The following is a 12356-nucleotide window of genomic DNA, read 5'->3' on the forward strand; positions in this document are numbered from 1 at the left end:
GCACACCCGTGCATACACAGAACCACACATACGTGTGCACCCAAGCACACACACACGTGCACCCATGCACATGGACACGCGCACACGCGTGTGCACCCATATGGACACGCATCGTGCCCCCCCCCGGGCCATGGCTCCGTGTGTGTGTGCCCAGACCGCGCCGCCGACGAGGCGGAAGGCGGGAGGAGGGGGGGTCCCTCCTCCTCCTCCTCCATCCCTCCTCCTCCTCCTCCTCCTTCTCCCGCTCCGCTGCCCCTCCCGCCGCTCGGTGCCGGTGCCGGTGCCCGGGCAGCGCCGGCAATGGCTGGACGTGCCCGGGGGCGCTGCCGCCGCTGCCTACCGCTGCCTGTGCCGCTGCCTGCACCCCTGCGGCTCTGCCTGTGCCTCTGCTGCTGCCTGCTGCTGCCGCCCGCCGCCGAGTCCTGGAGCCCGGCCGTGCTGCCGCCCGCCGCCCGCAGGTACCGGCACCGGGGCACCGCGGGGGGATGTCTGGGCACGGGGGTGGAGCGCAGGCACCGGGGAGCTTTGGGGGCAACGGGGATGTGGTCAATGGGTACCGGGGGGCATCGGGCACCGGGGGGCACCGGGTACAGGGTATCGCAGGGCAGGGACTGCTCAGTCTGTGCTGCTGGGGCTACCGGGGCTGGGAAGGCCGGGGGGCTACCGGGGCTCTCTAGGGGATATGGGAGCAGCAGGACTGACTGGGACTAACTGGGGGACTACTGTGGCTAGTAGGGCTTATGGGGCTAGCATCGCTGCTGGGCTTATCCAAGCACCCAGGGCTGGTAACTGGGGTTACTGGGGGTACTGGGTGCTCTGGGGCTGGTAGTGGGGGTCCTGCCCGTGCCCGGAGGGTGGCGGGGGCCACCACTGCCCGTTCTGGGGGGCCATGGTCCCCGTCCCCCCCCGGCCGGTCCCGGCGCAGCGCAGGGGGTGCCGGGGGGTTGTTTACAGGAAATCTTTGGCTCTGGCCGTGTCTCCGGCACCGGATTGCCGGGACCTCCCGGTTCCGCTCGGGTCGGCAGCGGGCAGAAGCTGCCTCATTTCCCCTTCCCCTCCCGGCCCAGCCCAGGAAGCCCCCGGCGCCTTGGCACTGTCCTGTGGGGTCCCCTCGGGACACCCCAGCCAGGGACCCGGCACCCACCACCCTGCCGATGGCACCAGGGAGCCCCCATCCCACTCCTTGGGCTGAGGCATGGCTGGGGCCCTCCGTGTCCAAGTGAGGGGCACGAAGCCAACAGGATGCTCTTGGGAAGGGGTGGACTTGGATTCGGAGCCAACCCCAAGGCGGGCTCTGCCCGGGTTTGTGTCTGCAGAGCCCGGGGCAACTCGGTGCAGCAATGGTGGGCCAGGTCAGGCGAGGCCACGCGAGCCCCTGCGTGCCAATGGCTGATGCCCGCCAGCTCCTGTCCTCCCTCTGTCAGGAGGGAGGAGAAACGGTCTGGGATCCATTCCCACTCCCCATTCCCCGTCCTCCTTCTCCCTTCCCAATCCCTATCCCTCATTCCCCATCCCTATTCCCCCATTCCCATTCTCCATTCCTCATTCCCCTTTTCCCTTTCCCCATTCTCCATCTTCAATCCCCTTTCCCCAATCCCTATTCCCCATTCTCCATTCCGTTTTCCCCATTCCCCTTTCTCCACTCCCCTTTCCCCACTCCCTACTCCCCTTTCCCTTTTCCCTGTTCCTCATTCCTTTTTCCCCATTCCCATTCCTCATTCTCCATCCCCATCCCATCCCATCCCCGCGGGCACCCGGCACAGCCAGCGCTGGCACCGCTCCTGCACCCTCACCCTGCAGCAGCATCGGTCACATCCCGTTGCCATCCGCATGGGGACCATCCCCCGGGAGCCGGATGGGGGCAATGCTGGGGGGTGTCCCCGTGGGTTGGGGGGCGCTGGAGGTGCCGCTGCCCCCCCGGACCACCGCGGGTGGCAGCAGGAGCGCGGAGCGGCCGCGGCGGGCTCGGCGCTGTCGTGGCGCTGGCTCCCGTCCCGCTTGGGCTGGTGCCCGGCCGGAAAGCCCTGTGCCCCCCTGCTGTGCCCCCCGGCACCTCCCAGGCAATTGTGTCCCCCCCCCCCCCGAGCTTGCAGGGGCTGCGACGGCCCCAAAACCTCGGGGTTTGACCCCGATTGCAGAGCCGAGGGTGCAGCCTGGGACATGGGGACAGCGCTGTGCCCCCCCCTCCGCAGGGGGAAACTGAGGCTGGGCGGGCAGAGCCTGGCATGAGGAGCCCGAAGAAAGGAGCCTTTGTGCGGGGAGGGGTGGGCTGGGGGTGCGGGGGGGGCTCCGGGCCCTGCTCCAGGCCAGCCGGCGCCAGCGCCGTGCCGGGTGGGAATGCTGCAGGAATGCAGGGCCCCAGCTCCCCCCGGCGTGCCAGGGACGGGGCTCCTCATGGGCACCCCGAAAGCTGGGTTAGGAGGGGGTTTGGGGGGTAAGACCCCGTGGGATAGATGGGGGGACCCTGCCAGCCCCATGGCAGGGCTGGTGGCACTGGGGGTCTCTCTTGCAGCAACTGGTGCTCGTATACGGTGACACGGACGGTGTCGTGCCATGTCCAGAACGGCACCTTCCTGCAGCGCGTGTTCCAGGGGTGCCGCTGGCCCCTGGCCTGCAGCGGGGGCAGGTGAGCGGTGACCCCCCCAGCACCCTGGGATGCAGGGCTCCATCACCTCGGGATGCAGGGCTCCATCACCCCAGGGTGCAGGGCTCCATCACCTAGGGATGCAGGGCTCCATCACCCTGGGATGCGGGGCTCCATCACCTAGGGATGCAGGGCTCCATCACCTAGGGATGCAGGGCTCCATCACCCTGGGATGCAGGGCTCCATCACCTCGGGATGCAGGGCTCCATCACCACAGGATGCAGGGCTCCATCACCTAGGGATGCAGGGCACCATCACCCTGGGATGCAGGGCTCCATCACCTAGGGATGCAGGGCACCATCACCCTGGGATGCAGGGCTCCATCACCTAGGGATGCAGGGCTCCATCACCCCGGGATGCAGGGCTCCATCACCGCAGGATGCAGGGCTCCATCACCCTGGGATGCAGGGCTCCATCACCCTGGGATGCAGGGCACCATCACCGCAGGATGCAGGGCACCATCACCACAGGATGCAGGGCTCCATCACCCCGGGATGCAGGGCTCCGTCACCACAGGATGCAGGGCTCCATCACCACAGGATGCAGGGCTCCATCACCCCAGGATGCAGGGCTCCATCACCGCAGGATGCAGGGCACCATCACCCTGGGATGCAGGGCTCCATCACCCTGGGATGCAGGGCTCCGTCACCACAGGATGCAGGGCTCCATCACCCCGGGATGCAGGGCTCCATCACCGCAGGATGCAGGGCACCATCACCCTGGGATGCAGGGCACCATCACCCTGGGATGCAGGGCTCCATCACCCTGGGATGCAGGGCACCATCACCTAGGGATGCAGGGCACCATCATCCCTTCATGGGGTGACAGCGCTGCCCTGCTCTGTGCCAGCAGCTACCGCACCATGGTCCGGCCCATCTACAGGGTGAGCTACAGGACGCTGACGGCGCTGGAGTGGAGGTGCTGCCCTGGGCACAGCGGGAGCAACTGCCAGGAAGGTGGGAATGCGCTCATCCTGATCTGGTGCTGGGCTTCTGGTGTTTGCTAGGGGTGTCAGTCAAGGGCTTGGGGTTGCTGCTGAGGTGGGCAGGGTTGGAGGCAGAAGTGGATCCATGGGTGGAGGGATGTATGGATGGATGTATGGAGGGATGGAGGGATGGATGGGGATGTTCTGTGTGGATGAAAGGCTTAGATGGGTGGATGTTCGCATGGTTGAGTGGGTGGATAGATGTTGTGGATGGGTGGATGGATGGATGGATGGATGGATGGATGGATGGATGGATGCTCCTGTGGATGGATGGATGGATGGATGGATGGATGGATGGATGCTCCTGTGGATGGGTGAATGGATGGATGGATGTTCCCATGGGTGGGTAGATGGATGTTCCCATGGATGGACGGATGTTCCCACACTTTAGTGGATGGATGGATGGATGCTCCTGCGGGTAGATGAATGGATGGATGAATAAGTGGATAGATGGCTTGGCTTGATGCTCTTGGGTGAGTGGGTGACATCCCTGTGTGTGGATGGATGGTAGCTGGATGCGTTGGGATCAGCAGATCCCTGTGGAGCAGTGGTCATGGCTGGTGGATGGGTATCCTCACATCAGGCTGGATGGGGACATGCAAGGGTGCGTCGGTGCTTGGCTTGGCTGTGAATAACAGGAAAGGTCCCATCTGGTGGGATGGGCGCTGCCACCTCTGCAGGGGGCCCTCAGCCTGCTCTTCATCCCCATCCTCATCCTCCTCCTTCCTCCTTGGACCTCACTGTGGGTCCCTATCCCATAGGGGCAGTGTCAGGCACTGGGACCTCCGGAGCCAGCTGGCTGGCAGCAGCACAGGGGGATGTGGGGCGGCTCTTCCTCCTCCTCCTCCTCCTCCTCTCTGTGGGCTTGGCCGAGTGCCCCACATCTGGCCCCGCTTAGCGCGGCGCTGCCCATCCCTGTGCACGGTGGTGGCACTGGGGCCATGGGGAGTTGTGGGGATGGGCTCAGCAATGGGGGGAGGTGTTGGGGGGTGGGTTTGGGGGATCTGAACCCCCTTTTCCTCCCCCCCCCCCTTTTCTGAGCAGAAGCTCCCACCTTCCTGTCCCTGCGGGACAGCGGCCGTCCCAGCGCTGCCCCACGGCGCCCCCCCCCGCGCCCCACGGCTTTCTCAGGTGGGTCCAGCCCCACGGCACCCGTATGGGCAAAGAGGAGTGGGTGCCCCCCGCCCCACTCCGGTGCCCCCCTCTTTGCCCCCCATAGGGTGCCTGAACTGCAGCCGTGTTGGGGAGCTGACAGCCCGGCTCGCCACGCTGGAGGCGCAGGTAAAGCCATCACCGTGCCACCGACCTGGGGTCCTGTCCCCCCCCCCCGGGTCATGGTGCCCCACTTCGATGGGTGCAGCACCCCGGGGGGGCACCTACAGCACCCAATCCTGCTGTCCCTGCAGGTGGCCCGGCTCTCAGTGTCGGAGCCCCCCAGCACCACCCCGGCACCCAAAGGCAGTGCCCTGGGCAGGGGGACAGGGATGGGGCAGCTCTGGGGGTCCCCGGCTGCCCGCGGGAGCCCTGGGGATGATGGTAAGGAAGGAGCTGCCCCCCCCAACCCCACATCCAGTCACCCCCCCATGGTGACAAGGGCACCCCCTGTGGCAGGGGGGGTGACGGTGCCAGTGCCCTCCAAAACGCACCCAGGTGTTGTTAATGTTTGGGGGGCACCTTGGGGACACCCCTCTGGGGAACCCTCAGTCCCACTCCAGTGTCCTATTCCCATCCCATCCCCATCTCCATCCCATCCCCATCTCCATCCCCATCCCATCCCTGTCTCCATCCCCATCCCATCCCCATTCCCATCCATCCCCATTCCCATCCCCATCCCCATCCCATCCCCATCTCCATCCTCATCCTATTTTCATCCCCATCCCATCCCCATCTCCATCCCTATCTCCATTTTCATCCCATCTCCATTCCCATCCCATCCCCATTCCCATACCATCCCCATCCTATCCCCATCTCCACCCCAGTCCCCATCCCCATTCCATCCCCGTCCTACCTCCATCTCTGCTCCATCCGCATCGCTAACCCATCCACATTTCCATCCTAATCCACATCCCCATTCCCATCCCATCCCCATCCTATCTCCATCTCCATCCCATCCGCATCCCATTCCTATCTCCATCCCAGCCGCAGTCCCCATCCCCATTCCCATCCCATCCCCATCCTACCTCCATCTCCACCCCATCCCCATCCTCATCCATGTCCCAATCCCATCCCCATCCCGTCCCCTGGGATATTTGGCCACATGTGAGGCTCAGTGTTCGGGGGTGGATGGGGTGGATGTTGGAGGACTTGGGGCATTGCTCCGCCCCCAGTGCTTTGGTTTGGGGCAGGATGGGGGCACCAGCCCTTGGGGTGCCCCTTGGACCAATGCTTTCCCCAGGGGGGTGCTGTGGAAGGCACCCACAGAGGGGGGAGTCCCGGGTGCTCCCCTAAGGGTGCTGTTGGCTGCAGGGAGACCCGGAGCCCGGGCCCCCCCTGGCCCCAAGGGGGATGCAGGAGGATGGGGACCATCAGGAATTCCAGGGGCGAAGGGGCCAATGGGGCCTCCAGGTAAGGGGGGAGCCCGGGAGGAGGTTGAGGGTTCCCATCCCAGTGCCTGGCTGCAGCCAGAGCAGATCTCGGGGGGTCCCTGCAGCAGTTTTGGGGCTCAGCTGCAGGCATTGGGGTTCAACAGGGCCCCCCCCCCCCCCCCCCAGCCTTCATCCTCCTGTTCCTCCCTGCAGGCCCCCCCGGTCCTCCAGGACCACCCGGCAGGGATGGAGCCAGGGGGGATCCTGGAGAGAAGGGGTCACCTGGGCCCCCTGGACCCCCTGGGCCCCCTGCGCCTGTGGGGCCAGCGGTGCTCCGCACCCAGCCCAGTAAGGAATGAATGGGAAGGGGATGGAGATGGGGATGGGATAGGGATGAGGATGGGGATGGGATGGAGATGAAGATGGGGATGGGGATAAGGATGGAATGGGGATGCGGATGGTGATGGGGATATGGATATGGATATGGATGGGGATATGGATGGGGATGAAGATGAAGATGGAGACGAGGATAGGATGGGAATGAAGATGGGGATGGGGATGAGGATGGGGATGAAGACAGGGATTGGCTAGGGATGGGATGGGGATGGGGATGGGGATGGAGATGGGAATGGGGACAAGGATGGGGATTGGGATGAGATGGAGATGGGATTGGGGGTTTACAGGGTCCCCTCCCCATGCTGACCCTCCCCGTTTTCCCCCCAGGGGACCCGCTCTTGACCAACGCCGTCACTGAAGCTGGTGGGGGGATCGTGGGTCCCGCCGGACCCCCGGGACCCATGGGGCCAGTGGGTGCGTGTGTCCCCCCCCATCCCCACCCCATCACTTTGGGGGTGTCCCTCTGTGGGGCACCCTCCCAATGCCAACCTGAGCGGTGCCTCCTCTTCTGCAGGACCCCCCGGTCCCCCCGGTCCCATCGGGCCTCCCGGCCCCCCAGGACCCGATGTAAGTGCTGGGGGGGGGGGGGGGGCACGGGGTGGGCTCAGCCCCATCTCATCCCCCCCACCCCATGGCTGACAGCTCCTTGTCCTTGTGCAGGGCAGAGCCGGGGCTCCCGGCCCCCCCGGGGACAAGGGGGACAGGGTGAGTGCGGCACAAGGGGGGGGTCTCAGTGAGCATCCCCATGGGGGGGGGTCTGTGCCCCCCCCCGGGTGCTGACGGGCTCTTGTCCCCCGCAGGGTCCCCAGGGCCCCCCCGGCAGCCGCGGGCAGGACGGGGCACAGGTACAGGGCTGGGTCGGGCCCCCCCCGCCCGCTGCCCCCCCCCGTGCCCCCCCGCTGCCAGGCCCCCTCCTCTCTGTTTCAGGGTGACAGAGGCCCCAGGGGCGAGCCGGGGGACAGGGGCACCTGGGTGAGTGATGGGGGGGCCCCCGGACCCCAACCCTGCTCCCCCCCCCGGGATCTCAATGGGGACATCGGGGTCCCCAGTGCCGTGTCCCGTCCCCATCACCCCAATGCTGACCTGGGGGTCCCAGTCCCTGGGATTCCCCCCACTCCTTCCCCATTGCCCCACTGGTACCGGGCAGTGGGGGGTGCCCGTGTCCCCTCCGTGCCCCACACCAGGGGGGTGTCCCCCGGTCCATGTGTGGGTCCGGCCCCCCTGAACCGGTCCCTGTGCTCTGGCAGGGGGAGGGCTTGCACCAGCTCCGCGAGGCGCTCAAGATCTTGGCAGAGAGGGTTCTAATCCTGGAGACCATGATCGGGCTCTATGGTGAGTGGGGTGACCCCCTCCCCGCCGGCCCCGTGACGTCACCCTGGGCTGCTGATGTCATGGCTGCGGTGTGATGTCAGCGTGATGTCAGCGCCCATGCCGTGGTGGCATCGTGGCCATAGGGCAATGGCACCCAAGGACCCCCCCTGCGTAGAGACACCCAGGACAGTGCCTCCCTTGGGGACCAACCTGTGTCCCCCCAGGCAGGTTGGGGGCACATCCATGGGGGTCTGTGTGCACATGGAGCACCCCAATGGGACCTGGACACACAGGGGACACCCATGTCCCCAGCAGCACAAGGGACCCCCGGTCCCCAACCTGGACCCATTGAAATGGGGGAGCCCCTGGCACCCCTGTGAGAGCAGGAGGACACTGGAGACCTGGCACCCTGGGCCATGGCACCCCAATGCTCTGCCACCGCGCTCTGCTTTGTCACCCTGTGTTGCCCTATGTCACCCTGTGTCACTCTGTGTTGCCCTGTGTCACCCTATGTCACCCTATGTCACCCTGTCACCTTGTGTCACCCCTGTCACCCTATGTCACTCTGTGTCACCCTGTGTCACCCTGTCATCCTATGTCACCCTATGTCACCCTGTGTCACCCTGTCACCCTATGTCACCCTATGTCACCCTGTGTCACCCTCTGTCACCCTGTGTCACCCTGTCACCCTGTGTCACCCTATGTCACCCTGTGTCACCCTGTCATCCTGTGTCACCCTCTGTCACCCTGTGTCACCCTCTGTCACCCTGTGTCACCCTGTCATCCTACGTCACCCTATGTCACCCTATGTCACCCCTGTCACCCTGTGTCACCCTATGTCACCCTGTGTCACCCTGTCACCCTGTGTCACCCTCTGTCACCCTGTGTCACCCTGTCATCCTACGTCACCCTATGTCACCCTGTGTCATGCTGTGTCACCCTATGTCACCCTGTGTCACCCTCTGTCACCCTGTGTCACCCTGTGTCACCCTGTCATCCTACGTCACCCTATGTCACCCTGTGTCACCCTCTGTCACCCTGTGTCACCCTGTGTCACCCTGTCATCCTACGTCACCCTATGTCACCCTGTGTCACCCTCTGTCACCCTGTGTCACCCTATGTCACCCTATGTCACCCTGTGTCACCCTCTGTCACCCTGTGTCACCCTGTCACCCTGTGTCACCCTCTGTCACCCTGTGTCACCCTGTGTCACCCTGTCATCCTACGTCACCCTATGTCACCCTGTGTCACCCTATGTCACCCTGTGTCACCCTCTGTCACCCTCTGTCACCCTGTGTCACCCTCTGTCACCCTGTGTCACCCTCTGTCACCCTGTGTCACCCTGTCATCCTACGTCACCCTATGTCACCCTGTGTCACCCCTGTCACCCCGTGCTGCCAACGCCGCTGCTCTCTGCTCTCTCACTCTCCCCCAGGCCAGTAGCTCCCATCCTCCTTGGAGCAGGCCCGGCTGGAGGCCCTGGGCACCCTGCTGAAGCCTTCATCGGGCCAGGTAACCTCTTCCTCCTCCCTCCTGCACGAGCTGGGGCTCCCCATGGCTGCGGGCATGGAGCAACGGGGGCTGCAGCACATGGAAAGGTCCTCGGGGCACCCCCGGGCCAAGGGTGGCTGTGGGGAAGCTCTTGGGTTGAGAGATAACCATAGAGAGGGTCTTGGTTTGAGGGACACCATGGAGAGCATCTTGGGTTGAGAGATAACCATGGAGAGCCTCTTGGGTTGAGGGACACCATGGAGAGCCTCTTGGGCTAGGAGAGACCATGGAGCCCTTCTCAAAGCAAGGGAAACCCATGGAGACTCCCTTGGACAAAGGGAGACCTTCTTGGGCCAAAGGGAAACCATGGAGGCCTTCACAAGCCGAGGGAGACCATGGAGAACCTCTGAGCTAAGGGAAGCCCTGGAGCTCCTCAACAGTCAAAGGAGACCATGGAGAGCCTCTTGGATTGAGAAACAACCATGGAGACCTTCTTGGGCCAAGAGAGACCATGGAGCCCTTCTCAAACCAAGGGAAACCATGCTGTCCCTCAAGGCCAGGGGAGACCATGGAGACCCTCTTGAGCCAAGAGAAACCCTGGAGCTTCCCAATGATCAAGGGAGGCCATGGAGACTTCAAACCAAGGGAAGGCCATGGAGACCCTCTTGGTCCAAGGAAAACCTTGGAGCTCCTCAATGGATCCTTTAGTCCTGGAGGATTAAACCATGGACGTGCAACCATGGACACCCTCTTGGATTGAGAAACGACCATGGAGACCCTTTTGGGTTGAGGGAGACCATGGAGCCCTTCTCAAGCCAAGGGAAACCCATGGAGCCCCTCTTGGACTAAGGGAGCCCATGGAGACCTGCTTGGATTGAGAGAGACAACCATGGAGACCCCCTAGGGCCAAGGAAGACCATGGAGCCCTTCTCAAGCCAAGGGTGGCCATGGAGACCCTCTTGTGCTACAGGAACCCCTGGAGCTCCCAAACCAAGGGAAAATCATAGAGACCCTCTTGGATTGAGAAACAACCATGGAGACCCTCTTGGGCCATGGAAGCCCTGGAGCTTCCCAATGACCAAGGGAGACCATGGAGACCTCAAACCAAGGGAAACCCATGGAGCCCCCCCTGGACTAAGGGAACCCCTGGAGACCCTCTTGGATTGAGAAACAACCATGGAGACCCTCTTGGGCCATGGAAACCCTGGAGCTTCCCAATGATCAAGGGTGACCTTAGAGGCCTTCTCAAACCAAGGGACACCCATAGAGCCCCCCTTGGATTGGGATAGACACCCATGGAGCCCCCCTTGGACTGGGATAGACACCCATAGAGCCCCCCTTGGATTGGGATAGACACCCATGGAGCCCCCCTTGGACTGGGATAGACACCCATGGAGCTCCCCTTGGACTGGGATAGACACCCATGGAGCTCCCCTTGGATTGGGATAGACACCCATGGAGCCCCCCTTGGATTGGGATAGACACCTATGGAGCCCCCCTTGGATTGGGATAGACACCCATGGAGCTCCCCTTGGATGGGGATAGACACCCATGGAGCCCCCCTTGGATTGGGATAGACACCCATGGAGCTCCCCTTGGATTGGGATAGACACCCATGGAGCCCCCCTTGGATTGGGATAGACACCCATGGAGCTCCCCTTGGATTGGGATAGACACCCATGGAGCCCCCCTTGGATTGGGATAGACACCCATGGAGCCCCCCTTGGATTGGGATAGACACCCATGGAGCCCCTCTTGGATTGGGATAGACACCCATGGAGCACCCCTTGGATTGGGATAGACACCCATGGAGCCCCCCTTGGATTGGGATAGACACCCATGGAGCTCCCCTTGGATTGGGATAGACACCCATGGAGCCCCCCTTGGATTGGGATAGACACCCATGGAGCCCCTCTTGGATTGGGATAGACACCCATGGAGCACCCCTTGGACTGGGATAGACACCCATGGAGCTCCCCTTGGATGGGGATAGACACCCATGGAGCTCCCCTTGGATGGGGATAGACACCCATGGAGCCCCCCTTGGACTGGGATAGACACCCATGGAGCCCCTCTTGGATTGGGATAGACACCCATGGAGCACCCCTTGGACTGGGATAGACACCCATGGAGCTCCCCTTGGATGGGGATAGACACCCATGGAGCCCCCCTTGGACTGGGATAGACACCCATGGAGCCCCCCTTGGACTGGGATAGACACCCATGGAGCTCCCCTTGGATGGGGATAGACACCCATGGAGCCCCCCTTGGACTGGGATAGACACCCATGGAGCCCCTCTTGGATTGGGATAGACACCCATGGAGCCCCTTTGGCCGGAGGGACCCCACGTGCACCCCATGCCCAACACCCCCCATGCCTGCTCACCCAGCGGGGGGGCAGCGGGGTGCCCCCCCCATCCCACCCCTCCGCTCCAGCTGTGCTTTGCAGGGTCACACCTCAGGGTGCCAGGGCCGGGTGCCAGCGGGGGGGGTCCCTTTGTGTGTGTCCCCCATCCCGATGTGGGGGTCCCTGCACAATGACCCCCATTTGGGGGGCAGGAGCCCCCCCCATTGGGTGGCTTTTGGGGGTCCCATTGACACCTCTTCCCTTTCCCCCCACAGAGGCAGAGCCCGGCTCTGGTGCTGCCCCCCCCCGGAACAAGCGTGGCCGTGGCCACCCCCCCCCGTACCCCATCGTGACCCCCCACCAGCGGCCCCCCCATGGCCATCAGTGACACAGCCTTTGGGGAGGGGCACCCACTGTCCCCCCCCCGCTGCCGTGCTCTGGAGGGGGGGGGAGATTTGGGGTGTCCCCCCCTTCCGGTGCCCCCTCTTGGTGCTAGCTGGTGGCACGGCACCAGCCCCCCCCCATGCTTTGCTTGACCCCCCCTCCAGGATGGGGGCACAAAGGTGTGAATGGGGGTCCCCTACTTGTTCCTTTTATACCCCCACCCCAATGGGCAGCTCTGGGGGGGGGAGGGTGTGATTCCTTCCCATGCCCCCC

General features: G+C 64.0%; 1 protein-coding gene across 1 annotated transcript; it reads left to right on the top strand.

Annotated features, from left to right (window-relative positions):
* Positions 1-300: 300 nt before the first annotated feature.
* On the top strand, positions 301-12087 carry EMID1 (EMI domain containing 1; the record flags this gene model as incomplete). The annotated part of the gene is made up of 15 exons (XM_080628364.1): positions 301-458; positions 2513-2626; positions 3494-3600; positions 4674-4760; positions 4849-4910; positions 5036-5165; positions 6096-6194; positions 6368-6502; positions 6878-6964; positions 7065-7117; positions 7211-7255; positions 7351-7395; positions 7478-7522; positions 7798-7882; positions 11975-12087. 15 exons carry the CDS (start codon positions 301-303, stop codon positions 12085-12087), a joined length of 1365 nt encoding a protein of 454 aa, XP_080484490.1.
* Between the last annotated feature and the right edge of the window lie 269 nt (positions 12088-12356).

Source organism: Psittacula echo (genome assembly GCF_963264785.1).
Source record: "Psittacula echo genome assembly, chromosome: 13".
Taxonomy (NCBI): domain Eukaryota; kingdom Metazoa; phylum Chordata; class Aves; order Psittaciformes; family Psittacidae; genus Psittacula; species Psittacula echo.